The sequence below is a fragment of the Sander vitreus genome, chromosome 8 (genome assembly GCF_031162955.1).
Source record: "Sander vitreus isolate 19-12246 chromosome 8, sanVit1, whole genome shotgun sequence".
NCBI classification, from domain to species: domain Eukaryota; kingdom Metazoa; phylum Chordata; class Actinopteri; order Perciformes; family Percidae; genus Sander; species Sander vitreus.
In genome coordinates this window covers 29,421,670-29,445,889 of record NC_135862.1, presented here as the reverse complement: position 1 = coordinate 29,445,889, position 24,220 = coordinate 29,421,670, and the positions used below count along the sequence as shown (strand labels likewise).

General features: G+C 41.0%; 1 protein-coding gene across 2 annotated transcripts in view; it reads left to right on the top strand.

Annotated features, from left to right (window-relative positions):
• The window catches only part of ranbp10 (RAN binding protein 10), a 52,465-nt gene extending 28,466 nt beyond the window's left edge, over positions 1 to 23,999 (top strand). Inside the window, exons 4-15 of one of the 2 annotated variants that reach the window (XM_078257771.1) lie at positions 3,730 to 3,897; positions 5,466 to 5,488; positions 6,507 to 6,691; positions 8,008 to 8,120; positions 8,729 to 8,837; positions 9,924 to 10,072; positions 12,455 to 12,668; positions 13,746 to 13,885; positions 14,176 to 14,324; positions 17,817 to 17,928; positions 18,170 to 18,311; positions 20,543 to 23,999. In XM_078257771.1, the coding sequence (XP_078113897.1) occupies positions 3,730 to 3,897; positions 5,466 to 5,488; positions 6,507 to 6,691; positions 8,008 to 8,120; positions 8,729 to 8,837; positions 9,924 to 10,072; positions 12,455 to 12,668; positions 13,746 to 13,885; positions 14,176 to 14,324; positions 17,817 to 17,928; positions 18,170 to 18,300 (1,493 nt within the window). In that variant the 3' untranslated portion in view covers positions 18,301 to 18,311; positions 20,543 to 23,999. Of the gene's footprint in view, positions 1 to 3,729; positions 3,898 to 5,465; positions 5,489 to 6,506; positions 6,692 to 8,007; positions 8,121 to 8,728; positions 8,838 to 9,923; positions 10,073 to 12,451; positions 12,669 to 13,745; positions 13,886 to 14,175; positions 14,325 to 17,816; positions 17,929 to 18,169; positions 18,312 to 20,542 lie in introns of both variants that reach the window. The other variant, XM_078257769.1, reaches the window with a different exon arrangement.
• The last annotated feature ends 221 nt before the right edge of the window (positions 24,000 to 24,220 follow it).

Here is a 24,220-nt window from a genome sequence, read left to right as displayed (position 1 = left end):
TGAATGAGTGTTTTTTCCAAACCTGCTCACACATATTATATTATATAAATATTTATGGTTGCTAGGTTTCCACTACAGATGGTCTGTAGTAGAGATGGTCCGATACAATTTTTTGCTTCCCGATTCCGAACTTGCGTATCGGCCGATACGGAGTACTGATCTGATACCAGTGTGTCATATATTTTATTATGTTTTAACAACGGTATACTACTATCCCTGTATGGATGTGATATGATTGTCGGTCTGGCTCAGGTTAAACTCTTTGTGAAACATGAACAAACACAATCAAACAATGAATGCCACAGAACTTTCTTTTTTTTTATCCAGTTTGACAGTCAGTTATAACGGAAAAAGAACATGAATAAACTACTTAACGTAGATTTTCTTTAGGGCTTTATTACGTGGTATCGGATCGGTGCATAAACTCCAGTACTTCCCGATACCGATACCAGCGTTTTAGGCAGTATCGGAGCCGATACTGGTATCCGTATCGGAACATCTCTAGTCTGTAGCCGTGGTAGACAGATTACTGTTGATTGCCTTAACTCTAACTGACTCATTGTGTTTGTGTGCCAGTGTGTGTGTTTGTCCTGAACTCTGTGGATTTATCTGTGTGTGTCCTGGACTGACTGATTGCGTCTCTAAATGTGTACTTGTTTGTGTCCGTGCCCACTCGCCTGTGTGTGTTTGTGCACTTTTATGTCCATCTGCATGCACTTTATGTGTTGATGAATTATTTGTATCCACCCCTCAAAGTGATCAATGCTACTTCACCAATAGACCATACCTAAAATAGAAGTATTTTAAACTAAGTAAAGTGCTACAGTCTATAGTGTAATAGAACGATACAATCCGAGAGGCAGTTGCTGATTGTATTTAGCCGCTACTGAGCTCCGGGACGCCAGCTACCAGCGGCAGTTGTTTAGACGCCAGTAGGTGACTGTGCACTGGGTACAGGCACCGCCAGATGACGGTCCTTTCAGGGGCCGTGGTAGTTGAGTTAAGCCAGAAAAAGTGAGCGTCATGCAGCGATGACAGTTATGTTTAGCCACCAAAACGACGAAAAAGATTGTTGTTTGGATTAAAACACTCCCGAGGAACGAATGAGCCTCTCCTGGGTGAAAGTCTTTTGTTTTTGCCGCAAAGTGAACTCCGCTCTCTCGGCTTAAAAGCGCTGTGTTTTATGTTGACACCACGTTGTGCTATTTCATGTTGAGTCACTTTCCATTGAATATTAAAGTTCATAATTAAGTGTTTTGGCATGCCTGGCCAAGTGGCACTATATCCATGGTATTGAAAGGGGGATTTAATGCTTGCATGTTTTGTTTTGTTGTGCATAATCTGCTTTTTTCACAAATTGCACCCTGTATATACAGTATGTGTTTGTGTCCCTTAAAAGTAAAACGTTCTCCACTGCTGACCACTGTGTCTGATCCTGCTGTGGAGGCCTGCCCATTTCATTAGCATGTTGGAGCAGTGAGCCTGGCTTTAGAGGCAATATCCCTGTCAGCAGATTAATCTAATACCTTAACACACACACACACACACACACACACACACACACACACACACACACACACACACACACACACAGAAGTATATACGGATATGCACAAAAGAATGCATGAAGAGACGACACAGTATGTGCTCAAGTTAAAAGATACACACCAGTGCACATGACATAGACACAAAAACAAATTCACACATTTGGCTTATACAGGCTCACAGATACACTCATACAAGTACGCATCTAATATCTCAGCTCACCCACGACCTACTTTTACTAACCCCGCTTTGCTTTTTGGCAACGACAGACAAGCTGTGATTGAAGAGAGACACTGATGTAGCAGCAGTGAACTGAAGCTGAACGCTGTTGGGTTCCGGCCCCTTTCAGCTCGGTCAGTTCAGGAAGAGGAATCCCAGCAAAACTCGACTAGCGTAAAACTTAAGGCATAACAAGCCTGTCATCCAAATATCTAATCACAAATGTAGTTGTTTCCTCTCGCTGTAGGGGAGTCCTGCGCTGTTGTCAACTATTGGCTATTCTGCATGTTCATATTGTAGTTAGTAGCGCGGAGAATATACTTATGAGAGCCTCCTCATTTTTGAAGGCCTTGGAAACCACAACCTTATTTTCAAAACCTGAAAGGTCATGCAGATTGTTTATGCAATGCTGTAGTGGGTTTGACGTTTCCTATTGTGAAATCCTAAGGAAACTTATATCTTATCCTTGAAATATGTGGCAACACTTTATTTTATGGGCCTGTAATGTCCTAATCATTTCTAGTTTCCTAGAAAGAACTATGTATGTATAATTGGAACATTTATTCTTTATATATATGTTGAATTGTATGCTTAATTGTATTGTTGTAATTGCTTTCTTGCTGAGAGTTAGATGAGAATACATACCACTCGCATGTGTGTACGATAAATATAAAGCTAGAGCTAGGAGATGCTTAGCTTAGCTTCGCATGAAGACTGGAAACACAGGACGGACCAATTGACTTATTTTTTTTAGTGACTTTGAGCATTTTCTCCTTGTGAAATACTTCAACCTCTTTAGGCATGCAAAAAATCTGTCAAATGAAACAATACCTGAAACTAAACATACTCTCGTGTCCACACTGAGGCCGTAACCTTTGATGAGGGGGGTCACAGACACATTCTGCTTCCTTTTATAATGGGATTAGCCTAGAAGCCAAAAAGCTTTTGTGAACCACTGCTTTTAGGTTACACTAACACCTGATGTTAACTAACTGGAATTCAAAAGATAGGCTTTTTTTCACAGACAAAATTGTGTCTCAGTGGGAAAAGCACAGGTGTAAACAATAAATGAATGATAGCTGAATTCCATTTAGCTGCTTCAGAGTCCTGGTATTGTTTATTCTGTCTCAGGGTCATTGTTAATATTATTAGATAGGGCCGATGTTATTAGTTACACACGTGCTTTTCCTACAAGGACAAGTCATTATTTGCTGTAATGAGAGAACTATTGAACACTGTCTTTTTTTCATTTGTACTAAATTACATCTATCTCCAGAAAACCTCCTCTGGAGGGAAATTACTTACCAAATACGTATACTGAGCGGTATACTGAATAATGTTTTTTTTTTTACTCTACAGCTGCAGCAAGCTAACAGTCAGGTTGAATAAATAAGACACAGTTACATACACATGCATCAGTACCAGCAGGAACAAGAAATTAGGGAGTTTAATGAGCAAGTCATGACATCCTCTTCTCCCTTCCTCTGTATTCTCTATTGAGCCTCCTGAGCTGCTGTTCCTGTTGGCAGTGACTCACCACTTTCTTTACATAGACAAGATCCTCCTGCTGGTCATACACAGTACTGCACTGTGTGTGTGTGTGTGTGTGTGTGTGTGTGTGTGTGTTTTTTCATGAGACGCCCTGCAGGCAGTGTTAGTCAGATGGGAAAATCTGAGCAGCAGAAGTCAATGAGTAACTGTCTCCCCTCCTTCAGCAGCAACTACTGTTCTACTGCTTCGAGCAAGTCACTTCACCTCAGATGCTCCTGTGGATTCACAAACTGTTTATACTGAGCAGCATGATGTGTGCACTGTGCAGCGTTAGACTGAATAGGAAGCACACTAATGCTGTAAAACAACATGCATACTGATCAACCTTTTCCAGTGTTGTTAGTCATATGGGGTTTTTCAAAATGGGTCAAGTATAAAATAACAAAACTAATCCTTGTCTCTGTCCTATTTTAGGATGGGACAAGCACTCATACGGTTACCATGGAGATGACGGCCACTCCTTCTGCTCCTCCGGGACCGGCCAACCATACGGCCCAACATTCACCACTGGGGACGTGATCGGATGTTGCGTTAACCTCATCAACAACACTTGCTTTTACACCAAAAATGGCATCAGTTTAGGTTGGCGAACATGTTGTGTATTGTATATTTAGGTGAATTGACTATCACTGTGTAGGGCGGGGTTTCGTTAAAAAATGTCCGATACCGGTACCGATACCAGTACCCTGACTTCGATACCGGTTCCTAAACTATACTTTTTACAATACCAGTATTATAAAAATCTATTTTAAAGCTGTCTCCCCCATTAGGCATTCTAAGTAATGACAACAATTCTGTCGGTGCATCGGCATGACACAAATCTTTTGTGATCGCGCTTCGCCCCCACCCCTCCTCCACGCAGTTGCTACGTAGTCAAGGAGGACACGGAGGATTAAAAAAACATGATGAACTCTTCAGAAGAGGTAATTATCTTTACTCGAGTTTCTGCACGCAAAGCCGCAGGACTACACAAATTTCTAAACACAGCCATGCTGAGAAACACAGAGAGTTGTGTGGAGCTGATTAGCTTAATTAGCTTTGTATCAACTGATTTGGCAATGGCTTGAATGTAACGAAAGTTCATTAATATCAACAAGTTACGCACTAAAGTTTTAACAAAAATAAATTACATTACACATTAAGGCAAAAGTCTGTTTTAAAAAAAAAAATTTAGCTCCTACTATGTGAGCCCCATCTCTGTGCGTAGTTTTTCCTGTGTGTCTCTACGACGTGTAACATTAGACAGCTGATCAGCAGCATAGAGCTCAACAGTGACCGCTCACTTTTTTTCGGCTCTGTCTCCGGAAGTGTTTTTCCCCATTCAATTGTTTCATTTCGTTTCGAAAATTGCTTATATGTATACAGTTTTAGGTCTGGAACCAAGCCAACCAGCTACGACATGAATAGTGAGCATAACACATTTTGATTCGGCGAAAAAAAACATTTTGAAAACGGCAAAAAAGGCAAAGGTACAAGACCGTGTACAGAAACTATCATAGACTTCAATGGCAGAAGCCGTAGAAGCTCGCTCTAGTCGTTCACGGTTTCGCGGGTACGGTAAACGTGTCTATGGTAACAGCGAGTTGGACCAATCGGAGACGTTGCTGTTACACTTAGGATTGTGGGTAGTGTAGTTTTTCTCCATTAAATCGCGGATAAAACTCGTTTTTCTTACAACAAGGTTGATTTCATACGGACTTCTAGCTTCCACAGGAGCAGAAACCTTCGTTTCACAACCACGTAGCTCGGGGTCAGTCTACCTCGGATGGTTTAGACATTATGACTGATATTCTAAATCCTTATGGAGAAAATCAATGGGATTTTTACTTCCGGAGTCGGCTGTGGGCGGGACTGTTGAGGTCTATTTTATTAGATCTTGGTAGCAGCATGCTGCATGCTTATTGGCTCACTGACGCCGATGAGCTTTACTCCTTCGGTATTGAAATTTGTTATTGAATGACGAGGCATTTTACGACACTTGATACTATAGAGGCAATTTGGTCAGTGCCTAAAAAGTAGGCCTATTGAATTTGATACCCAGCCCTATAATTGTATCACATACTACTGGATACTTTGTTTTTTATGCTTAATTTATCGCTTGAAATCATCATGTATACTTAATTTTAACTGTTTGTCCTTTTATCCCTTAGGTGTAGCCTTCACAGACCTCCCCGTAAGTATCATTATTTGTGCATCACATAATCATTTTCATAATATACTCTAAACTCTATCATCTGTTATCTCCATCACTGCCTCAGTTTTGATTCTGTCGCAGCTTGGCAGCTATGAACATTTTATAATTTGTCCTTGTTTGTTTTTAGAGAAAATGTTTCAGGAAAATAGTCAGTATTATATAGTATGATTCTTATCATACTACTCCTGTAACTGTAGTGACTAACAGACTGTATAATAATACTGTATATAGCTAGATCTTGACCTTGCAGGTCCATAACTAATTGCAGCTTATGTTGGCAGTTGGGTTGGAAACTAACCTTTTTTTGTCCAGTGGCCGCAGAAACTGGAACGTTGCCCTGAAAGAAACTAACGATTTTACCAGCCAAATACCTTTTGAGAATAGAACAGGAACTGAAAATCCCAGTTAGTTGCTGGCCACAGTTGCTGCAAGAGCAGATGGAGTAACCAACCACTGTCAAAGCTAAACGCCATTCACCCGGGTGTTGGTGTTAATGTCATACCCTGTTGGTGGTTTTTGCATATACTATATAATATAATGATAGCCTAGTAAAGACAGCCTTCAGTGTCGTTAGCCAGCCTGTTTACCCAATAACAGCGTTCCATTACAGGAACGTAACAAGCCATGACCTGAGGCTTTCCATAATCAGTGCTTTTAAGAACTTTTGAGGCTTTGGCATGAAGTTGTTCTTTTCATTTCAAGTATATTTTATAAACCAGGATGTTTTTCTAAAATATATATATATTTAAAAGGCAACAGTGGACCGCCTGCACTGTTCAGTGTTCCAGTTTGGTAAGCTGTAGGTAGACAAATAGGCTTGCTGCCACCAAAAACTAATAACTATCACGCAGTTTATAGCTGTCTCAAGATTATGCAACTTGATACTTAATTGGTCTCATTCACAACTATAAATGTTTATGCCTTTGAGTATTTGAAAGAAATGTTTAAAACAGTGCAGAAACTGACAGATTTTTTCTTCTTCTTTAATATCTTCCAGCCCAACCTGTACCCCACAGTGGGGCTTCAAACTCCGGGTGAGATCGTAGACGCTAACTTTGGCCAGCAGCCGTTTGTCTTCGACATCGAGGACTACATGAGCGAATGGCGGGCCAAGATCCATGGCATGATCGCTCGCTTCCCCATAGGAGAGAGGCTGGGGGAGTGGCAGTCTGTCCTGCAGAAGTAAGATTCAGTCCCCACATCTCCATGAACACACACACACACACACACACACACACACACACACACACACACACACACACACACACAGGGAGAGAGAGGGGAGGTAAAAGGGAGCACTAACAGCGCTAATGATAACAGTGCAAACCAAGCAGTAGTTAGCTTCATGGTTAACTCGCACTCCCCAGGTGCTCCTCAGCTGTAACACAAACCTGTGTAATATGTGGGATAATGTAGCGTGAGCGCTACATTATCCCTTACATACTTTCATCTGAAAGCTGTGAATATGACAGTATATTGCAGCTACAAACAACACAATTTAAATAATAAGCTCTGTCCCTCTGTCACTCTGTTACTATGTCCCTCTGTCACTATGCCACTATTTCCCTCTGTCACTGTGTGTGTGTGTGTGTGTGTGTGTGTGTGTGTGTGTGTGGGGGGGGGGGGGGAGGGGGGGGGGTCGATATGTAAAATTTAAACTCCAGGAGAACAGCAGGGAGAGGGGCAGGAAAACCAAAATTGGTTGATAAGCACGGGATGCATATTTCATCATTTATCAGAATCACATCATTTATATCATCTAGTCTTCTATAGTGTTTATAACAGATATAGATATCCGTGGGTTTCCATGCAAAATTTGTTCGTGGCTCGCAGAAAAAAATAGACGAGATGCCGAAGCAGTTGCTCCAGATCGGCTCCAGCACAATTGCTTAACATGGGCGCTGGTGTACGGTAAAAGATAAACTACGCATATAACAAAAAGGCCTACACACATTATGAAGAAAGGACAAATCTTCTCTAAAAACAGAACCATCTGACCATCAGTTGTTCTTAAGTTAAAAACACTTAAGTTTTCACTTTCAGTTTCCAGCGAAAATATATCGGTGCACCAAAGAGAGCAGAGAGTGAAGTTCAGTTTGGCTATGAATAAGTGCTGCAGCTCATCAAGACCAACAATAAGTTCAGAATTGCCATGGGCTGGTCTGTTAAACAAAGTAACATTTATTACACATCAACACTTTGGATGAGTAATCCAGAACAATAACTTGTTGAAAATAGCATAATTACATTGAAAAGCAGTTCTCAGTTATGTGTCTCAAACATAACTTTACCATGTCATGTGATGTGCTATTTCAGTACACAACAAACAAATATTACTGGGACCACTACAGATGAACATTTAATATCTATAGTCACAATATGGACACCACCGCTGACTATCAATGTAACAATTTGGCCACGATTGAGCACGTTGACCGTACACGGTCCAGCCATATGCTAGGTTTTAAACCTAGTCTTGTTTCATGTTTTGTCTCCAGTATGGTGTCCAGCTACCTAGTGCATCATGGGTACTGTGCCACCGCAACAGCCTTCGCCAGAGCCACAGAGACCATAATACAAGAGGAGCAGACATCTATAAAGAACAGACAGAGTGAGTGAACAGAGCAACCACGCACACATTATTTCACATTTTCATCTGACTTGTTGCAAATATAACATACAGTGTTATTTAAGTCATTTAACTGAACCAAAGAATGTTCTGGGCTTGGTGTTGTTGTTGCTGTTTTTCTCCTAAGCTATCTTAAGTGTAATCTTTACAACAGAATACAGTGTTTCCCCCATTGTATTGCAAGACCCACCAGGTCTAAGCCACTGGGAATTATTTTTTTAATGTATTTTAAAGCTTTAGTGCGTAATTGTTTTATATTAATGAACGTCCGTTACATTCAAGCCATTGCCAAATGAGTTGCTTCAAAGCTAATTAAGACTATCAGCTCCACACAACTCTCTCTATATTTCTCAGTATGGCTATGTTCAGAAGATTGTGTCGTCCGGTGACTTTCCCGCACAGAAGCTCGAGTGATGATAATTCATGTTCATGTTTTTTTAATCCCAAACTTTTCTTATCATCGAATAATACATTTCCGCTATTGATATCAGATATTAGATATGGACTAAATGTTTAAGTATCCCATCATTTTGAAACAAACAACATCCAGAATCAGATAGCTGTAGCACCCTGTTTCTTTTGTCTAATAGGAATACAGAAGCTGGTGCTTGCGGGACGGGTGGGCGAAGCCATAGATGCTACTCAGCATCTTTATCCCGGCCTGTTAGAACACAACCCCAACCTACTATTCATGTTGAAGTAAGTCAAATTGTTTTAAAGATTAAGATCGAATGCAGGACAAAAGAACCTGTACAATGTATCTGTATATATACGTATATACGGTGGGGAGAACAAGTATTTGATACAGGTTTGCAGGTTTTCCTACTTACAAAGGATGTAGAAGTCTGTCATTTTTATCATAGGTACTCTTCAACTTCAACTGTGAGTGACTGAATCTAAAACAAAAATCCAGAAAATCACATTGTATGATTTTTAAATAATTAATTTGCATTTTATTGCATGACATAAGTATTTGATCAGAAAAGCAGAACTTAATATTTGGTACAGAAACGTTTGTTTGCAATTACAGAGATATTATGTTTCCTGTAGTTCTTGATCAGGTTTGCACACACTGCAGCAGGGATTTTGGCCCACTCCTCCATACAGACCTTCTCCAGATCCTTCAGGTTTCTGGGCTGTCGCTGGGCAATACGGACTTTCAGCTCCCTCCAAAGATTTTCTATTGGATTCAGGTCTGGAGACTGGCTAGGCCACTTCAGGACCTTGAGATACTTCTTACGGAGCCACTCCTTAGTTGCCCTGGCTGTGTGTTTCGGGTCGTTGTCATGCTGGAAGACCCATCCACGACCCATCTTCAATGCTCTTACTGAGGGAAGGAGGTTGTTGGCCAAGATCTCGCGATACATGGCCCCATCCATCCTCCCCTCAGTACGGTGCAGTCGTCCTGTCCCCTTTGCAGAAACGCATCCCCAAAGAATGATGTTTTCACCTCCATGCTTCACGGTTGGAATGGTGTTCTTGGGGTTGTATTCATCCTTCTTTTTCCTCCAAACACGGCGAGTGGAGTTTAGACCAAAAAGCTCTATTTTTGTCTCATCAGACCACATGACCTTCTCCCATTCCTCCTCTGGATCATCCAGATGGTCATTGGCAAACTTCAGACAAAATACTTGTTCTCCCCACTCTATGTCCAGCAGTGATTGTGTACTGTCACTTATGCTGCTGTAGATGTTAAATTTGCTTTGATGAGAAACACGTGGTTCCTTTTGCTTAAAAGCGTAGTTTTCCAGTAAATTCCAGTAACACCAGTAAGTTGCTTTATAGGTGTCGTCAGTTCGTGGAGATGGTGAACGGCACAGACAGCGAGGTTCGCTGCTTGACCATTCGCTCCCCCAAGTCCCAGGACAGTTACCCTGGCTCACCCAGCCTCAGCCCCCGCCACGGAGCCAGCAACACACACCTGCACACCGGAGGTACACTTTTATTAATTATTTATTTAGAGTTAGCTAATGAGCTCATTTTCATCTGCCATCCCTGGGCAGGCTATTACAAATGGCCTAATAGGATGGATGGATGGAAGGAACTGGGAAATTACTGTTACAGCAGCAACTTACATGGACATACTCACACACGTACAGAAACTACAAGAAATATACTAGAAACAATAAATAAGAAAAAAAAGAAGATACAATAGAGAACACCTGCTAAAAAATACACTTAGAGGAATGAAAAGAATGTACAGTGGTGCTCATAAATTTATGAACCCATGCTAAAGTTGACTAAAAAGAGGAATAAAAAAATCATCTTTTGGAAATTGATCTTAATGCCTTAATTAAAAAAATTATGAAAAATCCAACCTTTAAGGACACATATTTTCTTTGTGAATGAATAATGTATCGTAAATAAATAAATGTTCTTCCTTAAAATACATTGGGCATAAGTAGTGTATACACACCCCTATGTTAAATTCCCATAGAGGCAGGCAGATTATTATTTTTAAAGGCCAGTTATTTCATGGATCCAGGATACTATGCATCCTGATAAAGTTCCCTTGGCCTTTGGAATTAAAATAGCCCCACATCATCACATCCCCTTTCACCATACCTAGAGATTGGCATGGGGTACTTTCCATAAGATCATCTCTCAATGCAAATCAAACCAGCTATTAGGCTAACTGAAATACAACTATGCCAAGCTCTAGGTATGGTGAAGGGTATGTGATGATGTGGGGCTATTTTAATTCCAAAGGCCAAGGGATTTTCAAAAATGCCTGTATCGACAGATTCTTGCCAATCCACAGCCCTATTAACTAAGTAACCAGTGTGCAAGTAGCATACTAGTGCAATATTGTAATGTGTGAGGTAATGAGAGAGTTATATCACACACAGCTGTGAATTGTACAGTTTTATGGATTGTGGCAGGAAAGATTTCCTGTAGCGGTCCGTGCGACATCAAAGCTCTTAGAGAAGGTGCTCTGCTGTTGGACCAGTGTGGGGTGGAGATGGTGGTCAGGGTCATCCATGATACTACATACTACAGTACAACACTGTATGATACAATACGATACAATAAAGTACAATACAAAAGTAGCAGATATATGTAAAAACGATGAACGTGAATTCATTTACAGTGGAAGTCTCCAAACACTCCTTCAGTTTCACAGTGGCTTAAAGATGTTTTATTTTTTTTTTTATTTAAGAAAATTAAGTACACAATGAGAAGAGACACTGACAAGCTTTTTCTTTAACGTATGGCAGCCTTTTCTATCATATTTCGCACACTTGCAGGTCTTACCAGACTAAGTTCAGTTATATTTTGCTGTATGTATGCATATGATTCCAACTAAGCAAGGGTGGGGTAAGGGTGGTTGGGTTGTGTGCTTTTATTTAGTTCTCTTTGCCTTCGGGCATCTGGTAAGGATGCCCCCTGGGTGCCTCCCTAGGGAGGTGTTCCAGGCACGTTCAGCTGGGAGGAGGCCTCGGGGAAGACCCAGGACTAGGTGGAGGGATTATATCTCCAACCTGGCCTGGGAACGCCTCGGGATCCCCCAGTCGGAGCTGGTTAATGTGGCTCGGGAAAGGGGAAGTTTGGGGTCCCCTGCTGGAGCTGCTCCCCCCGCAACCTGACACCGGATAAGCGGCCGAAGATAGATGGATAGTTGGATGGATGCCTTTTGTGTATAATTTGTAGTGGGTGGCTCTTACTAAGAAGACTGTTTGCCCAAACTTGTTGCATCTGTATTGTACAACACAGTCCCCCCGAGGGTAGTTGCCCTTGTTGCCCTGCTGCTGCTATCCTTCTGCATTATGAACTGACTCAGTGTGGGTGATGCAAGCCCATGTTAAACTTTAAACACGAGGCAAGCATCTGCAAAATGTTAAAAACGAAATTAGATCAATTGTACTTTTGTAATTTGTGGCAATGGTGGAAGCAATTGGCCTTCCGGTCAGGTTTTTTTTTGTGTCTGTTTGTAAAGAACCTCAATTGGTTTCAGTTTAGTTGTCAGTCTTGCTTGTGATTAGCTTGTAAAACAGCACGTTATGTGGGAGAAGATCATATGTTGGCTGCCTCTGTTGTTGTTAGATATGGTCTTATATGCCTAAAGTTTGCAAGGTTGAATTGGATGGTACTGGCCACCTTTTTTAACATGCTTTTTAAACGACAGATTTGAATCTAGAATGATTCCAAGGTATTTAAAGTCAGACCCCACCTTGAGCTTTTCATGCTCATCTCCTCTAAACTTCTGTCCTTTTTTTAAGAGCAACAACCTGACAAAGATGGAAATGTGATTTTCCCGGTCACTGTAGGAAATGAGATTAGTGTCTGTGTTTTACTGTCACCCCTCCGCATAGAAGCAGACAGCCCAACCTGCAGTAACGGAGTGACTCCCCCCAACAAGTCAAAGAGCCACAGTGGCACAGGCAGCAGCAGCATCAAATACCCCAGCGTGTCCTCCTCTGCCTCCTCTTCCACCTCCTCCTCCCCTTCCTCCGTCAACTACTCAGAGTCCAACTCCTCCGACTCCACGAAGAGCCAGCCACACAGCGCCAATAGCACCCAGGAAACCAGGTAAACCATGCAAAAACAGATGTGTCCTTTTATCAAAAAAGGCTTGTTTATTGCTAAAGCCATATGGTTACATTTTAAATGATTTATTTAAAGTGGCTATATGTAACTTTCAGTTTGTGTTGATTCAGTCCTTTGGACAAAAGCAGTAGCGTTATTACTACACTTGCTGTCGTAAAGGTCTGTTCTTTACGGTGATGTATTTCCAAGATAGCGTTGCTTGAACAGAAAATTATTCATTTACAATAAGAGAATATGTTACAGATGCATTGTTGCATTTTAAGTGTTGCATATGGAAACTTAGCCTACTATGGATGTATCTTTCACTTTCCCTTTTAGCTTTTAGTTGTTATTTAATTTCATTATTTAGAAAGTTATTTCATTGTTTCTGTGATGGCCCTCCCCCAGATTTAGCAGATAACTTCTAAAGTAAAATTAAAATACAATTCGGCCTATATAAAGAAATCTCCTGCTACCTTTTACCTGCATACTCACTAACACAGGCTTTTCCGGTGTTACACTGAAATCTGTGACCCATCAGAATGTGTGCTCTGTAGTGCCGTCTTCCTTCGCGGGAAAAATCAGACCCGGGCAAAGGCATTAATAAAAACTATACAAAATGGTGTTCTTTTCACTGTTAGTCTCATATGCCTACAGCACCTTTAACTTTAATTCCATTGCGTTTTTAGTCATGGATATTTAATGTTATAGAAAAATACTTAAGATTTAAAATCTATTTTTCAGGGCCTTTTCAAAGGGTCATATAGGATCTGTTTCTTAGCATGGTGTACATGTAACAACATCTTCATGACAGGAAGAAACAGGGTAGCAACGTGGAAGGACGGTTCTGTTTTCTTTCACAACTTGGGTCTTATTTTTGTATTTCTGGCCATCATTCTGTAGGAGTTGTTACCCTTTATATATAATAGCAACAGGGCAAGTCTCCTTCAGCATAAAATATTAACATTATATTCATATAATGTTTTCATCCTTTGAGTTGAGTTTAACGCCTGTGTGTGTGTGTGTGTGTGTGTGTGTGTGTGTGTGTGTGTGTGTGTGTGTGTGTGTGTGTGTTTTTAGTGACAGTGAGATGGAGATCGAAGCAGAGCACTATACCAATGGGGTTGTTGAGGGCTCTTCAGCGCGGATCATGAATGGCACATACAAACACGAAGAGATCCTTCAGCCAGACGACAACAGCATTGGCAATGGGGTCGCAGGTACACACACACACACACACACACACACACACACACACACACACACACACACACACACACACACACACACACACACTCTAAACTCTGCATAAGCAACATCATGCATCTTTCTTGCTTGTTTGCTTTTGTTTACCTTTTTGTTTCCTTTATGTGATTCATTTTTTGTGCTTTTTTGTATAGCTCACCTTTTTCTTTTTTCCCTTTTCCTAATATTTCCCTATATTTTACATTTAACTTCCAGCAGGATGTTTCTATCTGTCTACCATTAACTGTGTGTTTGTTGCCAGCAGATGAGGGTTGTACTAATGGTAGACAGCTCTGTGGGGGCAACCAGGCAGCCACAGAGAGGATGATCCATTTTGGAAGGGAGCTGCAGGCGCTAAATGAACAGCTGGGCCGCGAGTATGGCAAAAATGCCACACACAAGAAGATGTTACAGGTACACACACACACCTGCACGTGCACACACTTTTGGTTTCAACAAAAAGCTGTGCTACAACAGATTTAAAGTGATGCCAAAACTGGGCTGAAGAGATTTCTTCTGTTGGCACAAGTTAAAATCTTGGTCACAGCATTCTGTACACGCTGCAGGAATTTGAGCAATGTTTGCTTTAGGATGTGCTGTAATAAAGCAGATAGAGTCCCAACTGTAAGTTCTGTGGTGCACAGAAGAAAGCTGAAATTACTCTGTACTGCAGGCTGTGTCCTCTGATTCATAAGCAGCCGCTCTAAGAACACTAGTTAGAGTCTCTGGAAAAATACTATAAACTGCGTGGGAATGATAAAGCTTCTGCCAAAGGGGCTTGTCTGTTTGTTAAACATAGACCTTTTTCTAATATAAGAATTTTGTACTAATTGCATTATAGCAAAACCTCCATCACAACAAAATTGCTTTGAATGACATGCTTTTTTTTCTGGTTTTCTTCTTCTGTTGCATTACGTAATGTTTAACCACTAGGGGTCAGAAAGATTACAAACCGAGTGACAGAAACGTAGCCCTGGCCACTTGAATAAAGTAAGAAGAATATCTGTGATGTATGACTATGCTCACTGGCCTTTCAATAACAACAGTCCTCTGCCATGTGCTGGGCCAAAAGCATACAGTTTAGGTTTAATATGTTAGATGACACATGTGGGATTCATATACTGTCTGTGCACAACGAGAGAACCAAAACACAGAGCTGAAAGAGGCTAAATTCTGTCAAAAACTGCTAAATTGAGTGTTACACCAGGAACACACCACCAGCGAAGCGTCGCAAAGTGCAGATTCGTACCCGATCGTGCTACTGGCTGTTTATACCAGCCGTATATTTCTCCACGCCGGTCACAAAGCGATCATTCTCATCTCCACTCTACAACACGTCTCTCTCTTTCTCTCTCTCTCTCTCTCTTCCTGTGAGTGTTTGGTTGTGTGTGTGTAGGTGTGTCACTCTGTTTGTCTGTCCATCCATCGGTCTCTCTCTTCTGGTGCCTAATCGCTAGACACAGCTAAGAAGCCAAGGCAGCCAAAATCACAATAAACCTGGTTTTATTTTGTAAAGTATCCGACTGCTCTGTAGTCTTCTTGTATGTGATTACCTGAGACCCCGAAACAATTGCTGCAGCGTGCGGGCCGGCACGGCCCGGTCACGGCCTGGCACGGCCACTCCGCTCCTGATCGCAGCTGGTGTGGACAGAAAGATTGGATAACATGGGCGCCGAAATGAAAATAGCTCCGCTTTATGGCACTTCATGGCTATTCACGGCGCTTCCGCATGCTGTGTGTTTTCGCTGTTAAAGAGACATTTTTCTCATCCAGATCCAGCTCTGTGTCATGTCAGTGTGGGCAGTGTGCGCAGATGAACAGTGTGTGGCTTCAGCTCCCACCCGAGATCCGCTGGATGACGTGAAACATGTCACGGAGGGTGTCTGCTGAGATCCGCCTGGTCTTGGCAGACCTCGGCTGCTCCAAGCTCTGTGCACTGTGGCACTGAAGGAAGTGCCAACACAAAGATGACACAGAGCTGTAAAAAGTATCCCTTTTAATACTCAAAGAGTTAGAGACACTACGAGCAACAGACATCCAGAGTCCAGAATTGAACGGCAGTATTTCTGTCTTTTCTCTTCAACTGTCTCAATAATGTCTCAATAACTTGTATTTAGCAATAAGTAAACACTAATAACTCCCCTGTAATCGTCTCAGCATGGGTTCCAAGTTGCCTGGGTGAGACTGAAGTTATACTGTAGTTTTTGTCATCATAATGTTTGTGTATGTCCAAGACGTTCCACTTCCAGGATTGCTCCGGTGCCGCAGGAAATTTTGCCAGATACATGTCTTTTCGCCGATGTCCGTTACCTTCCGCTTTCTTTGTGTCGGAATTTTAAACTCCGGTCGATTTATGAGGACTATGGTTAACTGCTCCTCAGATCTCTGCCGGGTAAATCCAGACAGTTAGCTATTTGTTTATTTTGCACAATAAAATCAAGATAACAATAACACAAAAAAGTTAAATAATAAAAAATAAAGTGTTGCAGGTGAGATTAAGAAAACCCCTAGGGACTTATAGAAGGAGTCTCACCTAAGGAAGAGAGGAATTATATAGATAATGAACAATTACAAGTGTCCTAAAGAAAAAAAAAACTAACTGAACATAAGTAAGCACTGAATAGAATAAAAAAGCATAAGGTTGGCTACATAAACATCAAAGACATAAAATTAATTACAATAATTTAGATTATATGTGGACTGATGTGTGTATGTGTAAATAGAAATGACAGACAGCAAGGCCAAACAGAATGTGATATGAATAGTTCAGATCAAAGCTAGCTAGCTAGAATATCCAATCTGAGTTTTCTCTCGCACGACTAAAACAACTTTTGAACGTACACGTTTCACCAAAAAAGTTCCTGTCCAAGGCTATTTTGCAGCGGCTCCGTCTGGCGCTTAGCACCGCCCAAGATGATTGTGATTGGTTTAAAGAAATGGCTATAAACCAGAGCATGTTTTTCTCCCATCCCGGAATGCTGGTGGACTCGCCAGACCCTCCTTCGCAGCGCTGTGGAGGAAGGTCTGGCAATGCAAGACAAGTTCACACTTAACAGATCATCAATTAAGGAGTGTCAATTCACATTAACTTCATACATTAATTAATGTACAACCAAATTAACAGTAGGCCTACCTTCTTTTTTTTTTCCAATGCGAGACCATCATAATTTAGACCAAAGATCACATTAATCTTGCCAGAAATATATTATGTGTACTGTATTGAAATGACAACATTTATTTAGGAAGCACTGAGGACAATCTTTTCTCATAGCTGTGTTGCTCTTGTCTAGTCATTCATAGTCATTCATAGTCAACCATTTGTCCTCAGACATGTATGGATACATGTAGGAAAGGTTAGCCTGACAAGCCAGACCCACATCAAGATGTTGGGTCTGGGAACTCACCATTGGCACGGCTCAATCCGAGGGGCGGGATAAACGATTGTCATTCAGATTCCCTCTGCACGCAATAGCCAACCAGAGCAACGCTAGTTGATAGATTAAACTTTTGCCGTATCCGGTCGGCAAAACTTAGAACACATCTTCCTTTTTTAAGAATGACTTCAGTGCCGTTCTTTGTTCCTTTTCTCAAAGAAAAGCTTAACTCCAAGTCTTCCAGAGTCGCGGCCAAAACCTATTCGAAAGACCGCTGTTCGCCACCAGCAACGGCCATCTTCTTTGTTTTCAAGTAGCAGGGAACCGTCGCAACTCTGCCGTCCTTATGTTAAGCCCGCCCACCGATTCTATACACGATGTGATTGGCCTGACCAGAATTTGGTTTTTCCCTGGCTGGGGTGCGTCTAGATTTCTAGGCTAAGGAAATGTAGTCTTAGGGTCAAATTACACCTTATAAGCCCAACCTAGGAAGCTGCAGAATGTATTCATATTTGTTTGTTTGTCTGTGTAGGATGCATTCAGCCTGCTAGCGTACTCGGACCCGTGGAACTGCCCCGTGGGCCAGCAGTTAGACCCTACACAGAGAGAATCACTCTGCTCCGCACTCAACAGCGCCATACTGGGTAAAGAGCAAACACAGACACATACTGTGTGTTACACAGATACATATGTATTCAAACTATTACTGCAGTTTTTGTTTTTTTTACTGTAACACCATGACAATGTAACAGCCATGTGGCAAAAAGAAAGCAACCGCTTGACGTTGTCCCTGCCTTAGATATTGAGTCTTACCCAGCACACACAATTGGATCCATTGTGACTCATGTGTTGCACCCCTGGCTTCCTGTGTTTTTTCTGCTCCAGAGTCCCAAAATCTGCCTAAGCAGCCTCCACTGATGTTAGCGCTCGGCCAGGCCACAGAGTGTGTTCAGCTTATGGCCCGAGTCCGGTCTGGTTCCTGCTCCTTCGCCAGAGTAGACAACTTTTTGCACTAGCCCAGGTCCAGGTGAGTAAGTTTAAATAGTATAACAGCTGGAACACACCGTAAGCGTCGCGTATAGCAGCTATTTTTATTTCGGCGCCCATGTTATCCAATCTGTCCGGCCACACCGGGTGCGTAGCGTCTGCGTAGCGTCCGCGTAGGCCTGCGTGCTGCAGCGATAGTTTCTGCGTCTCCTCTATTTCTTGCCCGAAACGCGAGCGTAAGTGTCAAGCCAGGCAGGTAATCGCATACAGGAAGACCACAGTGCAGCTGGATATTTTACCAAAAATAAACACATTTCAAAAGAAAACAACCAGGTTCATGGTGATTTTGGCTGTCTAGACTTCTCACGGCGAGACACGCAATCAGGCACACGGAGTGAGAGAACGACGGACGGACAGTATCTACGCTACACGACACTTAACGCGTGCGGTGTGTTCCAGTTGAATACCATGAATACCAAGGCCACGGACCATTCTTGTTTCTGACTCAAATCTTTTATTTGACAGTTAATCACAGCTCTAAATTAGTGCTCATTAATTCCATTGTATTTCAGCCTAGATCTGATTCAAAGTTATGGCCGTTTTGACTATGGGGTAATGCCAACTTTGCATGATTCGGCAAGGTGGACACCTTTAAAACAACATATTTCATGACAATCATGGCACACACTTTTTAGGACTTTCCAGTTAGACCTACATTTTACACAAATCCTTTCAAACACTCAACCGTCCAACTGAAAAGAAACTCAGAAGTTAGCTCCCTGGATTAGCTATTGTAGCTAACTGCATCAGGTCTCCAGACTAACCTTTTACATTGGTTGCACTGGTGCGCCTAGCTTTTTCATTTAGGTGCACCAGCACATAATTTGAGTGCACCCAAAACATTTTACATTATATACGTTTTAAGCATTAACTTTCTTTTTTTTTTTCGCTATACAAACTGGTCATTTCTTAACACATTACCTATATGATTGTAAACGGTAATAAAGGTGCAGAAAAATGTCTATTCTTTATTTAAATCACAGCACAAACACGAAATCGCAATAACTTCAATTGTATAAAAAATATACTGAAAAAGTTATGATGATTTGAGACTAAAACTTAGTAAAAGGTAGCTCTTCTTTGGCTATATTATAAGTAGTGTTTAAAAAAAATAGTTTTTTCTAACTCATCACTGCTTCAGTTTGCCGCTGCCTGGCCCTGAAACGCTGCAGGGAGGGGACTGCTCTGCTGGCCGCGCACCTGGCGCGTCACAGGACGTTTTGATGACATTTTTCTTTTCAACGTTTCAATTCGGAACGTTGATGATCCGACAGCTAAAGCACTGTTCCCAGCCATGCTTTGGCCTCACTCTTTACATAAAAGCAGTGCATAATGTCGGCCTTTTTATCATGTCTGAGCCACGGAAATGGAACAAGCCATTTTTTGCAGAAGGCATGTATTTTGGCCTTTTTGTGAGTAGGCTCAGGCTAGGAGTCAGATGAGGCCATCGCCACTGAAAATGTTGAGTCAGGGAGGCATCTTACCGGGGACAGGGGAGACAGTCGCCTCCGCCAATGATGTTGGTCTGGGCATGTGTTCACATCGACACGCATGGTAACAAACCGGTGTGCATTCATAGCTTGGTTTGCCCCAAAGTGGATCCCTTTTGAAGTTAGCTAAAATATTTAATCCAGACAGCTCTGTGTTTTTCTTCAGTCAGACTTCGAGACAAGCGTTCGAAAAGATTTATGCAAAATGTAGGTTTTTTTTTTTCTGAACGCTTTAGGTTTCTCTGATATACATTGTTTTTCCAGGTTCACGTTTCACGAATCTCTACAACAGTGACGAGTGCAAAGTTAACATAACCCATAGGAAAAATGGCCACAATTATGAAAATAAGATCCAGGTTGAAAAATATCAGAATTTCCTGTTTACTAAGCCACATGTGACATTTGGCATGTTGCCACGTCGTATCGAAGCATATAGAATATTAGTGAAAATACTGTTTGACTGCAGGTGTACGCAGCATGAACCACCTAAGTCTCCGTCCATTATTTTCCTACAGTGGAACACATCATTGTGAATTACATGCATACAATGAAAAATCATTTGAATAACACTGGTCATACAGTATATGAATTAAAAGAAAGGGCAATTACTCCCAAACAAAATAAAAATACCAAAACACCAAATCAATGCAGTACACGTATAGTTTTAATCGTGCTACATTCATTCATTGCCTTGCTTAGATGATTACCCATCTCTCCACAGGTTAATGTTAAGTAGCACTGAGAGAAGAAGGCATGTCCAGCAGGTAGTTGTCGTGGCAACGGGGAAAGAGCATGCACGTGATTGGTGTGTTTGGCTGTCCGTCAGACTGAGCCAGCAGCACAGACAGAGGAACAGAGGAGAACGGGAGAGAAGAAAGCTTCCTTTTGATTTAGTATTATCAAATAAAGAAATGTGTGACACTATTTAAAGATAATTAATTATTATTCTGTTTATCTAGCCATTTTATAGTTCTGTTTTTTTGTCAGTTTGTTGTGCTCATCCTGGACAAAACAAATTGTAAATCCCCTTTTTATTTTTTCTTCTGTTTTTAATGGGTGGATTTTGATTCCCTTTGTTCAGTATTTTACTCACATTGTTGTTGTTCACCATATCACAGACCACAATACCCACATCTGGCTACCATGGTAACCCCCACAACTGTAGGTCAACTTAACACAACCTGAGGTATATTAACATCATCTTTGATAAGATACAGAAGACTCTTAGCCCTTTATTCTTCTAAAATACTGCAAAGTGCATTCATTACTGAAATACATTCAGCAAACGTGTGCTCAGCATGAAAAACACCATTGATTGTGTGGAGCAGATCATTAGCTCTGGTCAAGGCTGATGCCGTACAGTACTCAGTGCCACTGATGTAAAATAGAAAATGTACAAAAGTGGGTCCACTAATACAATTATTCCACAAGGTTTGAAATAACAATGTAGTGCTGTGTGTCGCAGAATTGTAATTCCCTTAAGGAACAAAATACTTTGCACGAACAGGTTAGACACATCCTGAAAAAAGCATCACCTGTGTAAAAAAACATAATTGAAGGGCCTCTGTAGTGGCAGAACTGCCAGTAACTAGGCAGAGAAGGTGATGACAAGGGATTAAATTGGAATATTGAGGTGCTGGAGTCTTAACTTTACTTTAACAATCACAGCAGCGACCAATCAGTGATGTGGTTGCATGGGGCAGAGCTCAGTACGAGCTGCAACTACAACACCTGCTCTCAAATCCCAACCTAACACTATTATCATGGTTTGCATTGATGCCGGCATAAAGAAAATCACTATCAAAGGCAGACTAATGAGCACAGTGTATGGCTGGCAAAACGTCGTCACCCCTGGAGAATTTTTATTTTTTTAATACTTTTTTTGCCTGACCTGCTCTGTACATGTGCTGTCGCAGTTGGAATTTTGAATAAAGAGGTAAAATAATTTGCCTAACAAGAAGGTTTTTAAGTCTCGGGTGATAATCATGTGATAATTAAGTCACGGTCTCACAGTTTATCACAGTTTCTTTCATTCTGGGCATTTAATTCCAAACATCTCAAAGGTTGTTAAAACCAGTTGTGTGTGTTGAGGAAAAAATCTTTTTTTTTTCTCACTCAGACCCCTCCATTTTTCTAACACCCATAAACTTGACTTGATTACAGTATGTCCTATTGGACAGGAGGACAAAACCAGGTTCATTTATTGAGCCCCAAACCACAAGTTTGTCCCAGAGTGCCTCCCAGTATGTAAAATAACTAACAAAAAAAATGGAAAAGAAGGATATTTTTTTATTGTTTAGGTTTGCTGTTGGCCACCATGAGATTTAACAACATCGCTCCTGTTTTAGAGTCAGATCAGTAGTAAAAAAACTACTAATTACCACTAATAGCCACCAACGGCATGGCATTACAGCTATCACTCCTCACTGTCAGCCACTTTGTATGGAGTCCCAAAGTGTTTGATAGTAAGTGAATAAATAGGACATTATGAAATATCATGAATGAATGGAGTAAAATGTTTAATTGAGCCAATACATCTGAAAAATCTAATTTCACATGCTTTTCTGTTCAAAAGTCTCCATCACCAGTGCCCACCACTTTCAACCAATCACGTCTCCAGCTTCTCTACGCAGGCTCAACAACTACTACCAAAATTTAGCCCGCTATCTCATATTAGCTTGTGGCTAAGTTACTAGCTAGTTAGAAATTTTGAATCGACCAACTAGTTGCTGCCGCTCCTAAACACGCTGGCCAGTAAGCACACTTTCTTTTTATTTAGCTTAACAAGGCTACATATGCTACCTACCTAGCCAGCTAACTAGCTAGGCTGGCTTGTAGGCTTGGATTTATGAGTCCGCATCAAAGCGAAGAGCATGTGTTAGCGGCAGCAGCTTACATTTGCTGGTCAATTCAGAGTTACTTAGGCAGTGTGTGATTCTGGACATTTTCCTGGGCCTGAGTTGAGTTTTGATAATTTCTTAAATTATTTCATAGTTTATTGGCTCTTTTATGTCTGTTCATGAGATTAATCATTTGATAATGTCTTGTTAAATGTTGGAGTTTATTATTGGATTTTTCATTTTGACATTGTCTCATCATCATCTTGATCAGCTTTCTGTCTCTGTATCTAAACGGATGATTGTTCATAGCAAAATAACAAATTAGACTCAACTTCACCCTAGGTTCAGTCCAATAATTGGATTTTGATAACAAACTTGTTTTGTTCCATCCCTTAGCTTTATTTCAAACATTTTAATTCTTTTGTTTTTACACCAGGTTTTCTACCATATAGCACTGACTTAATGTTGTCTGACTGTGGCAGTCTGTCACTTCAGCTGCTTTGTTGTGACCTGGCAAACGGCTTGTGGATCCACCCTGATGTGTACATTTCCATTTATAAGAGAATTTCAGTCTATGGTAGAGAAATATGGAATAATATGTGGGGTTTACTACAGGCTATGTGGTCAAACCTTTTACCAAGCTGGTTTTTATAAAGACCTTCTGCTATAATAGGAACTATTCTAATAACCATACATACAGCACACACTCCTGACATCTGCTTCTACAGCTGTAAAGGACTTCTGTTATACACACACACACACACACACACACACACACACACACACACACAGACTCACAATTGTATGTGAAAGAACAACCTCTGTTGCATACCTGTAGGGAACAAGTCTCCCAGCTGTCATTTGTGTGTGTGAGCCTGGGCTGCGCCTCAGCACTATTACCACGCACCCTTCCTCTTATCCCTGCATAGACATAGCCACTGATGTGATCAGTGATTGTTTTAAGGAAAGAAGGGATGTGAACAGTTTTTGAAATGGGCACGAGGCCTTTAAAGCCACATGGACTTCTTCAGGAGAGGCCGGATAAATGGATTTAGGCATCGCGGACAAGCTGTGCGCACTTGACTTCTATCATGATTTTAATTTCATATTTTGACTTTTGAGTTTTAGCAAAAAATAAAAATAAAAAAAAAACAATTGTGAAATGAGTTACCCTCTACTTAGCATGACTTTTAAAACCTTTAAAACGATATTAAAAAAAAAAGAAAAATGATAATTGAAAAAAATACCTATGTACTGGAAACATGTTAAAAAAAGAAAAATTGTATTCTGTTTAATTTTGACAGAATTATTTTTATTAAAATACATCCATAAGCATTTTATTGATATCCTGTTTTTATTTGGTGTTTGTTTTTCCTTCATTGCAAATATGTGCAAACAAGGTGAAGAAGTAGCAGGTCACAAAAACACATGGGCACATATTATTGTGGATGCATAGACGTAAGCACATACAGGTTTGGATGAGGTTTAAGTTTTGGAGGAGACCCATTGACCCATTACAGTATTTGGACAGCAGAGGGCAGAAGGAGGTTGGGGAATAC